The 19,956-nt window shown below is 47.7% G+C and overlaps 1 protein-coding gene and 1 pseudogene across 1 annotated transcript; both read left to right on the top strand.

Moving 5' to 3' along the window:
- Positions 1-95: 95 nt before the first annotated feature.
- LOC119271984 lies at positions 96-669 on the top strand (annotated as a pseudogene).
- Positions 670-3,760: 3,091 nt separating this feature from the next.
- On the top strand, positions 3,761-8,039 carry LOC119271263. Its single transcript, XM_037553159.1, has 12 exons — positions 3,761-3,860; positions 3,957-4,027; positions 4,213-4,278; positions 4,398-4,473; positions 4,892-4,959; positions 5,810-5,911; positions 6,607-6,696; positions 6,916-6,990; positions 7,079-7,111; positions 7,327-7,401; positions 7,595-7,648; positions 7,738-8,039. The coding sequence occupies exons 1-12, from the start codon at positions 3,809-3,811 to the stop codon at positions 7,825-7,827; spliced, it is 852 nt and encodes a 283-aa protein (XP_037409056.1). The 5' UTR covers positions 3,761-3,808; the 3' UTR covers positions 7,828-8,039.
- The last annotated feature ends 11,917 nt before the right edge of the window (positions 8,040-19,956 follow it).

The raw sequence follows: 19,956 nt of genomic DNA, 5'->3' as shown, positions 1-19,956 counted from the left end.
CGCCCCGCACGCCGCCGCCGCCCCGCAGGTCCGCCCCGCCCGGCTCCGTCCGCCACCGCCCCAGCCGCACGCCGCCGCCGCTCCACCGCTCTCCGATGGCGCCGAAGGGCAAGTCGGACTTCTTCGGCGTGAGGCAGAAGCCCTCCGGTAACTGGGGTGTGGAGTTCTCCGACGCCGGAAGGCGTTGGTGGATCGGCACGTACCCCTCCGCCCACGAGGCCGCGCGCCTACGACGTGGCGGTGTGGCGTGCCGAGAGGCCTCGGTCGCACCTCAACTTCCCAGAGATCGAGACTCGGGCGGAAGCGGAGATGCTTGTGCCGCAGGGCATCAACATGAAGGAGATCACGACGACGAAGAAGAAGACGAAGAAGCTGTCGGTTGTCGTTAGTGCTAGCGAGACCGACGAGGAGGCGATGGCGAGGTTTTCTCAGGAGCATCCGGAGTATGTCCAGGCCGAGCTGGAGTACTACTGGAAGCGTGATGCAGAGCAGAAGAAGAAGGGGCCAAAGAAGGAGGACGAGGCCGGTCCCTCGACGGTGATCCCCATGGAGTCCTCTTCCGAGGAGGACTGGGCAGACTTCTCGGACGAGGAGGAGGAGGAGGGGTGCGACGACCCGACGAAGGAGGAGTTCTGGGCGTAGTTCCGCAGCTCCGACGATGAGGAGTAGTTTATCTAGTAGTTTGAATAAGTAGTAGTTGAAGTTCATGTATGAAACTGTGTTGAATTTGATGTTTGAACTATGTTGAATGGACTAGCAGTATGCCGTTTTAAGAAATTTACATCTTCATTTTGGACCATCTATTGGAGTTGCTCTTTTGGACCATATGTTGAAGTTGAGCTTTTTTCGAAGCTCCAAAACACACTTTTTGGCGGTCCAAATTTTACATCTCCAGTTTTGGACCGCCAAATTTTGGACCATTTATTGGAGATGCTCTCAGGGCGGGTGTTCCTGTCTCGTTATGGATGGAGCTGGTCCCAGACTTCTTTTAGGCTATGGTCGCCAGTGATCCTGCTATGCAGGTTTAGTAAGAGCATCTCCAATAGATGGTCCAAATTATGACGGTTCAAAACCAGAGATGTAAATTTTGGACTGTCAAAAAGTGTGTTTTGGAGCTCCGAGAAAAGGCCAACTCCAACGGATGGTCCAAATTATGACGGTTCAAAACCGGAGATGTAAATTTTGGACCGTCAAAAAGTGTGTTTTGGAGCTCCGAGAAAAGGCCAACTCCAACGGATGGTCCAAATTCATGGTCTAAAAGAGCAACTCCAATAGATGGTCCAAATTCATGGTCCAAAACCGGCCAGCAGCCGCCCGGCTGCTGTTCAGCCGCTGTCCAGCCACTGTACAGCTGCAAATATTTGAAAATAACATTAAAAAAATTCATGTCCACAATATCAAATTATTACATAGTTCTTCAGATCCAGGAGATGCAACACAAACACAAATACAACATAGTTTTGCACAAATACAACATAGTTTTGAACAAACAAATAATGAATCTATGCGGATCTTTCGCCATGCCATTTCCAATGCTCTTTCATCAAATCTTTCTGTAGTTGGTCATGCACATCGCTGTCTCTAATCTCATTGTACACCTTCATGAAACGTATGATGCACTGTTCTTTTCGCATGGGGTTAATAGGACCATCAAGTGATAGAAGTTGTAATCTAAATGTTTTCCACGCTCGTTCTCAATGATCATGTTATGCATGATCACGCAAGCGGTCATGATGTACCAAAGGATATTTTGATCCCAAAATCTAGATGGTCCTCGCACAATAGCAAATTGGGATTGCAAAATCCCAAATGCCCTCTCAACATCTTTTCTAGCCGCCGCTTGTGCATTATGAAAGACAAGTTCTTTCTTACCTTCAGGTTTTGCAATCGGCTTGACGAATGTACTCCACCTCGGGTAGATCCCATCTGCGAGATAGTACCCATAGTTGTAGGTGCGGCCATTTTCTTCGAAGGTCACCGGTGGTTCTTCTCCATTTGCTAAGTTGGCAAAGAGAGGTGACTGGTCGAGCACGTTGATGTCGTTGCAAGAACCGGGCATACCAAAATATGCATGCCAAATCCATGTTTCATAATCAGCAACTGCCTCAAGAATGATAGTGGCATACTTCCCACGACCCTTGAATTGTCCATGCCATGCTTTTGGACAATTCTTTCATTTCCAATGCATGCAATCCACAGACCCAAGCATACCTGGAAAAACCTCGAGCTTTGTTCATCTCCAAAAGCCTTTGAGTGTCCTGAGCATTGGGTGCTCTCAAATACTGTGGACTGAACACTTCTACCGTAGTTATTGCAAATTGCTTGACATAGAAGATAGAAGTGCTCTCTGCCATCGCCAAGTTGTCATCAATGTAATCTGCCGGAACACCATATGCCATAATGCGCAAAGCGGCAGCGACCTTCTGCTCAATGCTATGGCCAAGCAACCCAGCACGGTTCCTTCTCTGCTCGAAGACTGGGTTATGCTGCTTCACTTCATTGCAAATGCGAAAGAACAAGTCTTTCGACATTCTGAAACAGAGTCGAAAGTAATTCTCTGAAAAAACAGGTGATGATGCAAAGTAGTTGCGCACTAACCGTTTGTGCGCATCAATCCGTTCTCTCCGAATGAACGCACGACCATAAACGGAACCACCGTGCTTCGGTTTTTTCCTCTTGTGCATGGCCACTAGCATAGCAATCTCCTCTTCTTCATGCAAATCAAATTCCTCGTCCGACGATGAATCATCCACGAAAGAGGAGTCAACCGAGCTCATCTATAATGCACACAACCACCGTCAAACATACTATCCAATCCCAAGTTAAATCATCAAGTTTTGTCATCTTTTTACCTTGGGGAATTCCGTCGAACACCTTGTGCGCGCGGTGGAAGAAGATGGCCGCCGGTTGGATTGGCTGCTGCTGACGGTTGCGGACGGCGGCGGTGATAAGAAATGAGGTTGGAGGCCGTCCAAGAGGAGCTCGGCGGGCGGCGAAGACTAGTTCGGCAGCCGGGCGGAGGGCCGCGGGGAGGCGGTCGTGCGGCCGGCGCAACGGCCGTGGACAGGATCACGGCCGACGGGAGGAGGTCGGCGGCAGCCCAAAAGACCCGCGCGGAGGCCTACCGCGGCAGCCGGACCGCCGGAGGGGCCGAATCCCGCGCCGGCTACCACTCGATTCGGCGACGGACGGGCGGCGACGGTGATGTGGGGTGGTGGCGGCGCCGACGGCGAGGTTTTGGGCGGTCCCGGCGGCGGATTTCGGCCGGCTGTGTCGCGGGCGGGCGGACGAGCGCGGGTGGGAACGGAAGTGAAGTGGCGGTTGGGCGTTCACGGGCGGCGGCTAGTTTTGAACCAGATGCATCTCGTGGTATATATTTGCATCGCGAGGTGTTGCATTTTATATTACGAGGAGGCCGCGGTCCAAATTTTTTGCATATGGACCGTCTGTTGGAGCATCGTTTTTTGCCCCAGACGGTCCAAAAGTTAGTTATTTTTACATTTGGACCATCTATTGGATATGCTCTAATGAAATGAATTGGTTCTGGATAAGAAAAAACACACACACAAAATGGTTAGTTATTTTTACATTTGGACCATCTATTGGATATGCTTTAATGAAATGAATTGGTTCTGGATAAGAAAAAACACAAAAAAAAAATGATTGGACCGTAACCTGAGTCAGGCGGCCAAACGACGCGCCCCCTACATAAACGAACCGACCCGCTTTGGACAACCGTTTCCTCTCCTCCAAGCCAAACTACCGGACGCTCTCCCCTCCCCAGCCTCGTCGCCCGCACCGCGAAGCAATGGCGACGGCGTCGGTGCACCTCGGACGCTACGTCCTCCTCGCCGGCGTCGGTGCGTACCCTTCTGTCTTGTCTTATTTTCATCTCGATCGCGAGCTCAGCTTCCCGTGCTTGTTTTTGCTGACGGATCTGTCGATCGCGCGCGCAGGTTTCGCCGCCCCCATCGTCCTCGGCAACGGCCGCGCCGCCCGCTTCTCCGACATCCTCAAGGACTTCCAGGTGCGTGCGCGCGCGCGAGATCGATCGATCGATCACTGGCTTAATTTATTCATCGCTACCTCGCTTCGACCGGTCACATCGACTCGCGGTGTCGACCGGCCGGCGGCGAGAGTGCGCGCTTGTCTAATTCCTATTCTGACTTTATGTGCTGCGGCCGGCCGGCGGCGGTGTTTCCACTTCCACAGGAGTTTCTGCGCGAGAAAGGAGTAGACGGCAGCGCCGCCGAAGAAAATGCCGCGCTCAGCCTTCAGGTGTGTGCTCTCTGTATTATAATGCCGTTGTGGTGACTGTAACCGGATGCACTGAAAATAAATTAGCGTACAGAGTATGTTTATATCAGTGGATTAATCATGTTTTCTACCAATTTTAGCTGCAAATGCTTGCTAGGGAGGTCCGATATTTGTCAATGGCTCAGACTATTGTTCATATCGACCCTGGCAACAAAGGTGCGTTCATCTGCTGCCCTGAAATTTCCCTGTTGTGACTATCCAACCATGTCTTGGTTAACATTACTTGGCATATCCTCGTTCCCATACTGCTGCTAACATTAAGGGTCTACTAGTAATGTCTTCCAAAATAGAAGTGGAGTGCAGTTGACTTATGCTGCATTCCAGAGTCCAGACACATCTTTTCTCAGATTGTACAAATATATATTTGATGTTCATGACAGTTTGATTGCAGAAATAAAAACATTACAGGGGACAAGCAGTCTAAAAAACTGCAATTGAGAAGTGTGTAGAATACCTATGTTTCATTGATGCCTAAAGTCTGGCTGTTGTATTTTGTTCATTCTTTTTTTAGTTCGTGTTTTGGTCATTTTACATCTACATGGTTTATAACCCCTTGTTTTTCATCTGTTTGCAGTTCTATCAGCTTTCATAGCACCTGCTGCAGCTGCTGGGGCGGCAGGCTATGCCTATATGTGGTGGAAAGTACGTGTTATCTACTTTATGTTAGCCTTCAATCTTCAACAATATTTCCGACAACTCGAGAAACACTAGCAACCGTCATGTGCAATGCACAATTTTCCTTAACAAATCCTGCATGGAAAATACATTGTATATGTGAAAACTAAAATTTGAACTATAATTTTAGTCGTCATTTAATTTATGCATCTCAAATCGCTCGAAGGAAAAGGATGGACATTGAATATCTTTAAATCTTGAGCAAGTCTACAGTGAAGAGATAATTAGTAGGGCTTGATTAGGGTACTAGTTGTGCCATAACTCTGCAATTACAAGGTAAATTCCAAGTACACCACACCAACTCATAGTTCTATAACTATTCATTGTCATTTAGTTCTTTTAGTAAACTAAAAGTGGTGGTTCTGCCGCATTGTTCGCAATTATCCAAAATCGTGCCTGGAGTTCTTCATTGTCTTATTAATAAATTTTATATGGTTTTAACTTCTAAACCTTGTTGGTATCACATTGTCTAGCTAATTATGCCTGTACAACTCGTAACACCGCTTGTTGGTTGCAATGGCCACGCCCCTTTGTTCATGATCTTGTATTAGCAGATTGTAACCTTGTTACTATGGAATAAACTCCCTTTTACCCTGCAAAGAAAAACTTCTAAACCTTGATACCCTTCTCAATCAGCACACATATGCATAAAAAGCGTCATTTTCTTGTTTATACATTTGATATTTTTTTTGTCTTGTGCTGTCCTGGTTATCTGCCTAGTAGTGCTTGGTTTGATTCAAGCTTTTACGTCCTGATCAAATCATCATTACATTGATTTATTTATCATATATATTTACTTGTATCTGCACGCTTTCAGGGCATCTCATTTTCTAGCATAATGTACGTCACGAAGCAAAATATGGCTAATGCAGTTTCAAGCATGACAAAGCATTTGGAACAAGTGCAGAACTCTCTTGCGGTAAGTATAAAATACTTTTCCCAGTTATATTTGATTGGAAAAATGGTCACCATCTTCTTTATTCCTATATTAGTCCTCTGTGCTTCGAAGTGCTTCTATGTAATGATACCTTCTTTGTATTGTGCAAATTTGTTATGTTGTAATCTTCTTGGCTTAATACATTCGTGAGGCAGAGCACTACCATTTATCTTGTGCCTCGAAAGCATATTGCATCACTCGTGCTTGTTATAATTATGGATGTGATACCAGTTTTGGTGCTCACCATACATACATGTACCCATTTGCTCTCAGATATATTTGACTTAGAAGTCACTAGTCATTGTTGTGCTACTGCTGACCTGTTTCCAACAGAAAAGAAGTCCGCAAGGGCAAAGAGCTTGAAAGAAGTGTTTTCTTACAAAGAAAATTGCCATAATATGTTTGTTGGATTTAACTTGGAGCTTGAGCTTGTATTTCCTCAAACTATGTGACTATTATTTATAGTAAGATTTGTTTTGTTCAAATCAAATGCATTGGTAATCTGGGTTGCAAACTGGTTGATATGATTCTAAAAAGGCTAATCAATTTAAATGTGTACCTAATTTGCCTCTCTTTTCATGCGAGAAATGTGGAATATCGATTTTTTTATTGTTCCCTTTTTATTTTAAGCAGGCTGTTTAATTCTCAAGTACTGACATTTTTCTTTCAATCTGAAGGCTGCTAAAAGGCACTTGACACAGCGTATACAAAGGTTGGATGATAAATTGGATAAGCAAAAGGAGATGTCTGGACAAATAAGAGAGGAGGTACTTCCTAAATTTCTGTTGTAATGGTAACTGCACATGGCACAGCTTAATTTGAATAGTGGACTTGGTCATCCATGCAGTGTTAAGTACTTTTTTCAATTGTTCCTTTATTTTAGTAATGGTTGATTTGTAACAAAGTAAACAGTTTAAGTTACTTGGTGCATAAAAAGACCTCGGTGTGTTGTGTATAATCGCAAATATCACATTTTCTTCTTCCAGGTTGCCGGCGCACGAATGAAACTCAAGGACATTGGTGCGGAAATGGAAAATCTCAAAAAGTTGGCTTTTAATATGGTAAGCTTCTATTGGATCAATCATTTGGACAGTATTGATTGCCAGTCTTTCAGCTGAGCTAACGTAAACTACTGCGTTGCTTCTGCAGGATGGAAAGTTAGATTCAATTCAAGACAAGCAGGTAGGCTCCTCCACATATAAATGTTCACTTCATTGCATCGATCTTCTTAACCGTGGGAAATTTGCTCTACACTGCTATCACTTGTCACTGAAAAAGGAAAAAACTATATGCTGTGATTTCTAGCAAAGGGATTCCCTTACGAAGTTCTTGATATCAGGAGTGAGTCCAGCATATAACATTTCTCTGTGTGGTGACTAACGATATTGTATCAACAGGATTGCCAATTGGCTGGCGTGTCGTATCTCCTCCAATTCATAGAACCAAATGTTGCGATGCTGCCGAACCGCCTGGTAAGAACCTAACGAGAAATTACCACCCTTGCTACCACAGGGCCTCTCAATAACTTGTTACAGCATCTCACTTGTTTAGAAAAACCTCTGAATCATCATGGGAGTAGATTTTTGGGTAGCTGAATTGTACCACATAGCCTTCGTCTGCAAAAAGATCACTCTGATCTAACATCGTCATGTTCATTTGCTGCAGGAAGGCTTGCAGCGGCCGGTGGTTACGAGATCCATGAAGCAAGGAGAGCTCCCGGTTAGTTCCCATCTCCCATACACAACTTTCTCCATGGTTAGGCACTGTTATTAGTACATCTTTGTCTGATCGGAACCTCTTTCCTTCAGGGGCTGGAGTTCGGGCTGCGGCTGCTGGCGCTGGAACAATCTGCGAAAGGACCAGGGCTGGCCCTGCCGCCCGTCAAATCTGCGTGCTGATACTTCTACTTCTACTTACGTTGTCAGTCGTGGTGGAGGCCCCGACGAGTTTATAAATCCCAGGTTGTACAGACAGGGAATTCGTAACGTCTGGGAGTTACACTGAAGAAATACACGACATGTGGGTAGGGTAGTGTTTTTACTGGTCATTTTAGACGAACTAGGCCGTGTTATATTACTGGTTAACAATAGTTTCGGGGAGTCCTAACCTTTACAGTTGCTATTTGTTTCCTTGGTTCGGGCTTGGTGAACTATGTGGAAGCTTTGCTCGGTGCTCTCACAGTTTTACGCGTCAATTGACAAAATTGTTTGCTTTTTTTAGGGTTGACAAATTGTTTGCTTACTATGCGTTTTATCTGCCTTTCCAATGGGATTAGGATGGGGTAGCCTAGTACAGGCCGCCAGCCGGCAAGCTCTTTGGAAGATCCTGCTATTTCTTTCCAATCCTCTCTTAGTTGGACTGAGGAGCCTCCGGGGTGCCTCGTTTCGGCACTTGTGGATGATGTAATGCCTTTGTTAAATCAATATAAAGTTAGCCATGATGGCCTTCCTTAAAAAAACACACCAATGATATCAACGTTATATTGGCGGTTGTCATGCTGCCATTTTTTTAAATGTCTGTTGTTAATCGCCCATAGTTGTGATGTTTTTTTGGGTATCGATCCTCACCCACATCCAATGACTCGGAGGAACCCTAGCTGCCACCATCACAACCCTCTCCTCCCTCACTCATGTCTCGCCACTACCAGAGGTCATTGCCGGCGTACCTAAACCGGTGGCTCACTTTTTCCAAGTAATGGGAAAGATACTGCCACTAAAAGACTATTGACACAAAAAGATGGGCTATCAAAAAGGTAGAGGGGATATGATATGATTGATAGTTGGAAAGGTAGAGGAGATAGGATATGGTCGATAGTTGAAGTCGGCAGCTCTCCTACGCTTTCCTCGTCCGGGATCTCAGGGGAAGACGATCAACTTCAACCTGCATTGTAGCAAAAGGAAAATCCAGACTAACCCCATTTGTCTCCATGTCTCCATCCCATAGGAACTAGGAGATAACCCCAAGGACGCCTTCAACGGCCAGGGGTCACGAACCGATCATAGACTGGGGCGGAGCCCAGTGGGCTGACCCTGTGGCACAGGCTACAGGGTCCGATTTTCTTTTTAGTGCTAAATATCGCGTATTTAGCCCGGTGCATCAAGGTGGGTCAGGAAGAGTGCTACATGGCACATTGAACCAGCCGCACCAGGCTCCCTTTGATCCGCTTCCTGCAGCAGGTCTCTCACGTATACACGCTCGCCAGTTAAAAAACCATATACACGCTCGCAACACATAGGACGCGTTTGGTAGCCTGCATTAGGTCGGGTCAGGCCCGCGCGGGATGAAAATAGGCTGTTTGGATGCCTGTGTTTACAGTTTGGCCTGCATAGCACGAATCTCAAAGCACCCCTCAGCCAGGCTCACTAGGAACGGCCGAATCGGCCGTTTCCAATGAGCCAGGCTCGAGCGATGCAGGGGAGGGGAACGCCACGCCGCGCCGCGTACGGGAGGGAGATGTCGGGAGCGATGGCGCATCTCCGAAAAGGCGGCAGGACGAATTTGAGTCACCGCCCGCCGATTCGGTCGCCCTATATATCGAGGGTGACCGTCGCGACAAAACTCCTGCCATCATTTCCCCCCTCTCGAGCTTTCCCTCCGGCACGGATCCACTTCAACGACGAGGTAAGCCGCGCAACTACTCTGGCCACCGGTTGACTACGGCGGCAGGTCGACTCCTCCTCCTCTCCGACGTGCCAGGCACCTCCTCCGTGGTCGTTTTGATGGCGTCTGTAAGTTCAATCACCACCTCCTCTCTACTAGTTCTAGCTAGAGATGTCCATGTGCTAGGGTTAGGTCGTCCGATCTGTTTGACTGTGATGTTGTAGTAGCTAGTTGTGATGGATTTGGTGCGTGCTAGGGGTTGTTTCCATGTGGGCAAGTGTTTGTAGCTAGTGGTCATGGATGGATCGGTGGTATGTTAGTGTGCAAGTGTTGAACAAGACCATCCATGTGTCCATGATTAGTGCTCTGTTATCCATGATTAGTGCTCTGTTATGCAGTGTTGAGCTGTGGTATGCTTGTCTATCTTCAACTAGATCAGCCATGTGCGCATGTGTTACTGCTAGTTTGATCTGTCCATGATGTACTGCTAGTTCCTACTATCCATGTGTAGTGTCTTGTGGTGTTGGTGACACTTACGTTTGTAGGACATGACCACACAAACACAAGAGTTTAGTCAGGCCCTCGTGCTGTCCGAGATCCACTTCCCATCATCGTACGTCGAGGACTCCCAACCTCCTATGGAATAGATGCCTCTTGATTCAGAGGTTTTCGAGGTGCCGCCTATGGTTCCTCCATTTGTGCTGGCTCAGCCCAATGCTGTTGCTCATGCTACTGCTCAAAAAGCAGATGCAAAGGAGAAGAAGGATGGCAGGGGGAACAACATGAAATGGCAGACGTTCCTCTCCACTTTTGTGCTTAACAAGATGTCTGAGATCATAGCTAGTGGGGTGAGGACTGACAAGGGCTTCAAGGAGGTGCACTTGAACCTTGTTGCAAAGCAGGTCGACTTCTGTGGATAGGAGGTCACCTCGACCCAGGTGTACAACCATATGAGGAAGTGGAGAGCAAGGTGTATCACCGGTTCCAAGCTTAGAGACCACAGCGATGCTTCATGGGATGAGGACACCTGCTCAATCCTTTTGGAGGTAGAGCACTACCAAGGCCACGTCTCGGTTAGCTCACAAACCATGCCATTCTAACAAACTAGCAGTTCAAGCCTATGAACCATTGCCATACTAACTAACCTCTCTGCCCTATTTCTTCTTAGGCTCACCCCAAGGACGCAGAGTTCCTCAACACCCCTATCCAGAACTACCACCAGATGCAGCAGATCTTCTCCTTCGGGCTGGCAACCGGCAAGCATGCCATGGGCTCTGGTCAGCCGCTGGGCTCGCCGATGCTGGAGTATCCAGACATCCAGGAGTCAAACACCATCAACGTTGATGCTCCTGAGAAGGATGGTGAGCACGTTCCTGTGCTTGATAGGAAGAGGAAGCGAGAAGGCTTCATGGAGTAGGAGGAGCTGAGCGTCTTCAGCAGCATGACGGAGACAGTGAAGGAGGTGGCCACCGCCATCAGGGAGAGAAAGAGTGTGGACGTCCACCCTCAGCTCTACAGCACCATCATGGAGCAGATTGGCTTTAGCCCAGAGGCTCTCATGGTGGCTCTCAGCCACCTGCTGGGCAACAAAGCCCATGGTGTTGGGTTTGTTGCCATGGGAGCAGCTCACAGGGTGCTCTGGCTGAGGACCTGGCTGGGCAAGCACTACTAGTAGTGCTGCTTCTGCTGGTGGCGACGACATGCATGATCCTTGACGGCGATGGCGACAAGGACGACAATGATGATGACGATGACGATGTATATTTTGTGTAGTTAGGGCTTGAAAACAATCTTATGGTCTGTATATTTTGGTGAGGTGGTATATACTAACCTCTCATGGTGATCATGAACTTGCGGTGGTAGGATGACACCCTCTTTTGGATGTGGTGGTAGGATGGCACCAAAGTAGTGCTAGGTTGAACTTGCTATGATCATGCATGCTTACTAATGCTCTTCTGCTCCATTGCTTGCTCCTAGAGTTCTTCATTGCTTGATGTTTGTGTGTTCCAATGCTTGTTGCTTGAATTTATTGCTCGTTTGCATTGCCAGGACAAGTGGTATGTGGTGTTCGAAGGTAGGGTTCCAGGGGTTTACAGTTCATGGGAAGCTTGCAACAAACAAGTTTCAGGGTACAACGACAGCAACCACAGTGGAGGGTTTAAGACTAGGAAGAAGGGGAGAATGTGCTTACTCCTAGTATGTGCGATAGCATTCATGCAACAAGGTTGAGGTTGGTAAGGTGGATCTACCGTAGGGCTGAAGAACTTCATCATCTTCATCTAGTTCATCGGTCTTGTGGCGTTGGTGTGCTCAGTGTGATCGTGTGTAAGGTGTAGTAGTATTGGTAAGCTCGCCAAGTAGGGTACGAGGTGAGCACAACTCTATGCTCGTATGTAACCAAACAACATGCATTCGTGTGAGCACATACAATGCGAGCAACCAAACGCGGTGCATAGAGACGTCGCTACGATGCAGGGAAAGGACATGCAGACAACCAATCAACATGCAGATGTTGATTTTTTGCCTGCATATGCTCAACCAAACCCAACTGGGACAAGTATGCAAATGGGGAAAACGATGCAGGTAATCAAACACGCCCTTACCTTCATGCACACACGAAGCATTTTTTCCCACAAAATAGAAAGAGAACGCATGCACGAAGCCGATCCAAACCTTTAAGAAGGGACACATTTGGAGAGTTGGTGATGGTCTCAAGATAAACATATGGGAGGACTGTTGGATTCCTAATAGCCCGTCCAGGAGAGTCATTACAATCCGAGGTAATCAGGTTTTGACATTCGTTAATGACCTCATTGATCCTATATCTGGTACTTGGGATGAACAGTTGCTCCGTGATAATTTTTGGCATATTGATGCTGAACGAGTTCTGTGAATCCCATTACCGCAGTACGAAATGGACAATTATATTGCATGACAGTTTACAAAGACGGGTAGATTCAGTGTAAGGTCTGCTTATTATGTTGAGTGGGAGGATTAGTATAGAGAAAAAATTGGCTCTAATGGACGACAGTCAAGTAGCCCGAACCATCCTGTGTGGAAGAAAATCTGGAGCCTTAAGATGCCATGCAAGGTCAAAATATTTATTTGGAGATGCCTTCATAATTCTATTCCTTTCCGGAGCACATTAGCAAATCGCCACATCCCTATAAATGACGAATGCCCATGGTGTCAAGGTGCAGCCGAAGATGTAAGACATGCTATGTTTACATGCAGCAGAGCGAAGATGATATGGAGGGAACTCAGCCTGAATGAAATAATAGATGAGGCAGCTTTGGGGGACCGATCGGGCGCTGCAGTTCTTGAGTTCCTGCTTTGTGATACTAAATTTCAGAAAACATATGATGGAGTAGTGGATATTCCAGATATTGTTGCGGCTACATGCTGGTATGTATGGTGGCAAAGGAGAGAGATGGTGAGAGGAGAACAAGTTCAGTCTCCACCCTAAACTGCTCTATATTTGCTGGCTCTAACTCTAAATTTTGTGCGTGCATCTAAACAAACCAGCCAGGTAACTCGCTTGAATGAATGGAGAAAGCCATTGTCAGGTTTTCAAGCTTTGAACATGAATGCATCCTTTTTTGTGGAAGATGGCCTAGGAGCTTGTGGAACTGTGGTGAGGGATCACAATGGTGGATTCATTGGAGTTTGTACAACACCGATGGAGCATGTCCCTGATGTGGTCTCCGCAGAGGCTGATGCAATGAGACAAGGTCTACTATTTTTGCAAAGCCTAGGGTGCAGCAAGGTCCTTATACAATCTGATAACGTTATTGTGGTGGACGCACTGAAAAATAATGAAGGCCATTCATTGGTTGTTGCTCCAATTCTTAATGATTGTTGAGTGTTACTGAAAGAATTCTGAAAGGTCTACTTAGATTTCTGTAATATAGAGTTTAATTGTGTTGCTAATGAGCTAGCTAGTTTCGTGAAAGGTAATCCACCGACTGTGTGGTCGGATAATCCTCTAAATTTTCTTTTGAAATTTTTAACGGATGTTGTAAGTGTTATCTAAATTAATAAAGCTAGCCATGAAGGCTTTTTCTAAAAAAAACTATATCCCTCTCTGAGGGAGTCCTGGATTAGGGGGTCTCCAGACAGCCGGACTATATCCTTTGACCGGACTGTTGGACTATGAAGATACAAGATTGAAGACTTTGTCTCGTGTCCGGATGGGACTCTACTTGGCATGGAAGGCAAGCTAGGCAATACGGATATGAATATCTCCTCCTTTGTAACCGACCTTGTGTAACCCTAACCCTCTCCGGTGTCTATATAAACCGAAGGGTTTTAGTCCGTAGGATAAAATACAATCATACCATAGGCTAGCTTCTAGGGTTTAGCCTCTCTAATCTCGTGGTAGATCTACTCTTGTACTACCCATATCATCAATATCAATCAAGCAGGATGTAGGATTTTACCTCCATCAAGAGGGCCCGAACCTGGGTAAAACATCGTGTCCCCTGCCTCCTGTTACCATCTGGCCTAGACGCACAGTTCGGGACCCCCTACCCGAGGTCCGCCGGTTTTGACACCGACATTGGTGCTTTCATTGAGAGTTCCACTGTGCCGTCGCCACCAGGAAGGATGTCTCATCCCGTCTTTAAAGACGACACTATTGCTGAAGGAGCTTTGGCTACCGGCCAAACTCTCCGGCTAGGTGGTTTTCTTATGACCGCCTGTTCGGCCGCTGCGCCGACGATGACTTCTCGGGTCATCGAAAGCAATCTTCACGTCAACTCGGAACTCGCCGAGCAGTTAGATCCAATGGAGCTCTCTTCCTTGAACGAGCTCCTGGATCACATCGCCGCCCTAGGAGTCGCTACAGACTACGATCAGATTGGGCCTAAACCTGATCTGAGAGAGATCAACTCTCCCTAGGTCACCCATCATGTTGCAGTGGTGGAGGAACAATGCAGCAACCCTTCATCTATCTTAAGGACTAGCTATGTCCGGATTCCCAATCCCTCCAAGCCGGATACCCGCGGAGGGCTAGATTTATCGGAAAACATCCAAGAATCCAAACTTCCAAGTTCGGAAACTCCTTGGCCCCTGAGTCTCAGATTGGGTGAGGATTCGGGCTCAATTCCACCCACCCACCCAAACATAAGCGATCTATCCCAAATTAGGCAAGAGCCCGAAGAAACAGTACACCATTACTGGGCCAGATTCCTCCTGGTCAAGAACAGGATAAAGGACTGCCACGAGGAAGATGCAATTTCATTCTTCTGCAATAATTGCACGGACAAGGGAATCCTCAACGCCATAAGTCGCCGCGAAATTACACGCTTTGCCGACTTGGTGTCCATAGTACGAAAGTACTGTGCGATGGAAAGCACCTGGAAAACCGAAATAAAATTTTGGGATAATCCGGCCCTGAATACAAACCCAGTACGAAATAAAAGGGGGCATTATCACAATACACCTAGGTTAACTACCAAAAAGCAAAAGCCCTCTACGGGGCAAGGAACTGTACTGGAGGGATGGCTCAACGGACCCTGCAAAATTCATAGTACATCGGATGCAATACCAACGCACAGCCTTAGAGCATGTTGGATACTCCGGCAGCTGGCCAAAAGTGGCGAGGATCTACTCCTCCCAAATACTACAGAGCACCATCTCGTGGACAACAATACGGTGTTAACGGTCTTTGAGACCTTCGCGTCAAATAATAGACGCAAGCGAACACTCTGCAGCATGGACGAAATCTGCCACGTAGCAGAAACAAATCCTTGGAGTGACACGGCCATTACCTTCAATGCCAGTGACGAACCCAAATTCCGAACAACCCGAGCACCAGCCGCACTGGTCCTCAGTCCAATCGTGGACGGCTTTCTACTCACCAAGGTACTCATGGACGGCGGCAGCGGATTAAACCTCGTCTATGAGGAAACTCTTCAAAAGATGGAAATAGACTGGAGCCGCATTGAGCAAAGTAGCACAACCTTTAGAGGAATCATCCCCAGTCGGGAAGCACGCTGTGCTGGGAAAATCACAATAGATGTGGTATTCGGCACGCCGGATAATTACAGGTCCGAAGAAATTATATTCCAAGTGGCCCCATTCAGCAGCGGATGCCACGCTCTACTAGGGCGAGAGGCGTTTACAATCTTCCAAGCCATACCCCATTACGGGTACATGAAGCTCAAAATATCCGGGCCCAACAGAATCATCACTCTTGCTAGTGATCCGGACATAGCACTCCGCGCCGAAAATAAGACAGCCGCACTGGCCCTCGAGGCACTATCCGAAGCCCTAGCGGCCGAGGAACTAAGTGCGCTGCGCTCCACGGTGAACAGGGACGATGTGATACTCGATAAAAGATCCAAGTCCACCTCCTTTAAACCGGCGGACGAGATAGCCAAATTCCAAGTCCATCCAATGGACCCTACAAAAATAGCTTCCGTCAGGGCACAATTAAACCCTGATGTCGACGCCGCACTGCGAGAGTTCCTACGCGAGAACTGGGACATTTTTGCCTGGCACCCTTCAGACATGCCAGGAGTCCCACGCAGGCTGGTCGAGCACAGCCTAAATATCCTAAAAGGATTCAAGCCAGTTAAGCAGGATCTTCGGCGTTTCTCCGAACCTAAGAGACAAGCCATGGGAGAGGAACTAGCCAAGCTATTGGAGGCCGGATTCATCAGAGACATAAAACATCCGGACTGGCTAGCAAACCTGGTGATGGTACCAAAGAAGGACAAATCCTGGTGCTTGTGCGTCGATTTTAAGGACTTTAACAAGGCCTGCCCAAAGGATCATTTCCCCCTCCCCCGCATCGATCAAATCATCGACGCCACCGGAGGACACGATTCATTGTGTTTCCTCGACGCATACTCCGGCTACCATCAAATTAAAATGGCAGAGCCAGATCAAGCCGCAACGACATTCATCACACCATACGGCCCATTCTGCTTCAACATAATGCCCTTCGGGCTCAAAAACGCCGGCGCAACATATCAGCGCATGATTCAGACATGTCTGGCAAACCAGATCGGCAAAACAGTGGAGGCATACATAGATGACGTGGTCGTTAAAACGAAGCATGTTGAAACTCTAGTAGACGACTTGAGGCTCACATTGGATAACCTCTGAACATATGACATCAAGCTCAATCCGGAAAAATGCGTTTTCGGCGTACCAGCCGGAAAGCTCCTGGGATTCATTGTCTCCAGTAGAGGTATTGAAGCTAATCCGGCTAAAATCCGAGCGTTGTCACAGTTGGCTACACCAACAGACCTCAAACAAATAAAAAAAATTGACTGGATGCGTGGTGGCTCTAAGCCGCTTTATCTCCTGCTTGGAAGAAAAGGCATTACCCCTTTATCGTCTCCTCCGACGCACCGAACACTTCGAGTGGACGAATGCCGCCACGGCCGGACTCAACGAAATAAAAGCCATATTGGCAACAAACCCAATCCTGGCCGCGCCAAACATTGGCGAACCAATGCTATTATACATTGCGGCAACTCATCAAGTAGTAAGCGCAGTGCTCGTCGTCGAACGAGAAGCGGACGAACACAAATTCCCCCTTCAAAAGCCGGTGTACTATGTGCCCACTGTCCTTACTCCATGCAAATCATGGTACCCGCATTATCAAAAGATAGCGTACGCGGTATTTATGGCATCTCGGAAGCTGCGACACTACTTTCAAGAGTGTTCGATAACGGTAGCCTCGGAAGTACCACTTAACGATATTATAAACAACCGCGACGCGACGGGCTGGATTGCCAAATGGGCCATTGAGCTCCTCCCATTCGACATAACTTACAAGCCACGACGGGCTATTAAATCGCAAGTTTTGGCTGACTTCGTCGCCGAGTGGATGGAAGCCGAACTCTCTAAGGAGTACGGCACATATTCAAACTGGATCATGCACTTCGACGGCTCCAAAATGTTGGCTGGTCTGGGGGCTGGCGTCGTTTTGACGTCCCCAACAGGAGATTCAGTTTAGTACGTACTACAGATAATGTATACGACTCCAACAACGCAGCCGAATATGAGGCCCTTCTACATGGTCTCTGGATGGCAGTATCCATGGGCATTCAACGCCTAGAGGTGCGCGGGGATTCGAACCTCGCGATATCCCAAATAAATGGAGACTTTGATGCCAAGGATCCGAAAATGGCAGCTTATCGCAGTGCCGTCCTAAAAATGTCAGCTCGGTTCGAGGGGCTCGAATTTCACCATGTGGCTCGGGAAAACAATCAGGCGGCGGATATCCTCGCCCGCATCGGCACAAAACGCGACGCGGTCCCTCCCAACATATTTCTGGAAAGGCTCTTCAAGCCATCCGTAGCATGAGAAGGGGACACCGGTAACAACAGTCCGGACCTGGCCAAAATACCCGATACCGAACTCTCTGACACAATCGGAGGCCCCGCCACTGAAATAACACATTCAGCCCACGAAATAATGGCCATTATTGCCCCGTGGACAGAACCATTCCTGGCCTACCTAACTAGACAAGAACTTCCGAAGGACCAAAATGAGGCACACTGCATAGTGCGGTGATCCAAGGCCTACAGGGTCCATGATGGAGAATTGTACAAAAAAAAACGATACCGGAGTCCTTCAAAGGTGCATCTCCGAAGAGGAAGGGCGGAACCTTTTGGCAGAAATTCACGCCGGACTCAGCGGTCATCACGCCGCAGCCCGGGCTCTTGTAAGCAAGGCCTTCCATACAGGATTCTATTGGCCAACGGCCCGGGCAGATGCACAGGACTTGGTCCAACGTTGCGCCGGTTGCCAGCTCTTTGCAAATCAAAGCCACATGCCACCCACCGCCCTCCAAACAATCCCCATTACATGGCCCTTTGCGGTCTGGGGGCTTGACATGGTTGGACCCCTTAAAGGGGGAACCCACAAGAAAAAATACTTATTGGTCATGGTGGATAAATTCACCAAATGGATAGAGGCTAAACCGATTAAAACAGCCGAATCCGTACAGGTGATAGATTTCATATCCGGGGTTGTACACCGTTACGGCGTCCCCCATAGCATCATCACTGATAACAGCACGAACTTCACGGTCGACGAGGTAAAACTCTGGTGCAGCAAAATGGGCATCAAGCTCGATTATGCTTCAGTCTATCACCCACAAACCAACGGACAAGTCGAACGAGCAAATGGTCATATAATGAGTGCCATTAAACCCAGATTAGTGCGCTCCTTAACGGAGTCTGACACACACTGGGTAGAGGAGCTCGAATCCGTACTTTGGGGGCTGCGGACCACGCCGAATCGTAGTACCGTATATACATCGTTTTTTATGGTGTACGGCGCAGAGGCAGTCCTGCCCTGTGACATAATTCATGACTCACCTCGAGTGCACATGTACGAAGAAATAGAAGCCGAGCTCGATCAGCAGGACAGTCTGGACACCTTGGAGGAAGAGCGCGACGTAGCCAAAGCCCGTTCCGCATTTTACCAGCAACAGGCTCGCAGATACCAAAGCAGAGAAGTACGGGTCAAAACTTATAGCGTTGGCAAACTAGTTCTACAGCTGCCGGATAAGAAAAAGAACAAGCTCGAGCCCAAATGGAAAGGTCCCTTCATTATCGACCAAGTTCTGACCGGTGGAGCGTACCGACTGCGGGATGCATCGACTAGTCGACTCGAGCCGAACCCATGGAACGCAGCCAGGCTTCGAAGATTCTACACTTAGCACCGGACTCTATGTTAGTCCTCTCCCTTTGTCCATTTTCTGCATATGCATCATCTGTCTTGTTTCCCTTTCTTTCTTTTATTTCTCTAGGCCTTCAAGGGTCACCTTGTGCCTCACTCGTACATTACAGATGCGCTAGCCGCACTCTTCATACCTGGGGGCTTCTTTCACAGAAGCTTAAGTTATTTACCTGGGCCTCACGCCCAACACATGTGTTATACTTCCGCATGTACCTTTTTTCACCATTATATGCATCGATATGACTTAAGTTTTAGCCAATCTGGGTTGCCTGGCTCTTGTATTTATGCCCTACGTTCCCGTTAATTCGGCTAGGGCATAAGGGGAGCACCTCTGCGATTGTTACCGCCGGGTCAGCCGGACGTGTACCTCAGACTGGGTGAAGCTGAAAGCTAGCGTTCTTAAGGGAATATTTGGTCGGTGAACAAAAGATGACTTTTATTATCCATATCTGCCCCCAGATGTTTTTTCTGCGCTTCTTATCGCAGTCCGGACATGCACTTTAGGGCATGCTTACCCAGGGAAAGGAACCCTTAACGGAACTATTCTCCCTGGAAGATGTTTCTTACTACCCATGTAATATAACATAACTAGTTGGGCACTTGTATGATAAAGCACTAATGACCCCTACACCTGGTCTCCACGCATGCCCCGGTTCTTACATAACCGAGAGGGTATTCGGATACACTCCGGACCGTTGGGTCCCGAGGTTGAAGCGAAAAGG

This window comes from Triticum dicoccoides, chromosome 3A (assembly GCF_002162155.2).
Source record: "Triticum dicoccoides isolate Atlit2015 ecotype Zavitan chromosome 3A, WEW_v2.0, whole genome shotgun sequence".
NCBI classification, from domain to species: domain Eukaryota; kingdom Viridiplantae; phylum Streptophyta; class Magnoliopsida; order Poales; family Poaceae; genus Triticum; species Triticum dicoccoides.
This window is presented reverse-complemented; position numbering and strand designations above follow the sequence as displayed.

Bases quoted from the DNA above. Each gene is read 5' to 3' on its own strand.
- LOC119271263 (XM_037553159.1), top strand. From the start codon at position 3,809: ATGGCGACGGCGTCGGTGCACCTCGGACGCTACGTCCTCCTCGCCGGC. The intron at 3,861-3,956 runs GTGCGTACCCTT...TCGCGCGCGCAG, and splicing joins CGTCCTCCTCGCCGGCGTCG to GTTTCGCCGCCCCCATCGTC. The intron at 7,649-7,737 runs GTTAGTTCCCAT...TCTTTCCTTCAG, and splicing joins TGAAGCAAGGAGAGCTCCCG to GGGCTGGAGTTCGGGCTGCG.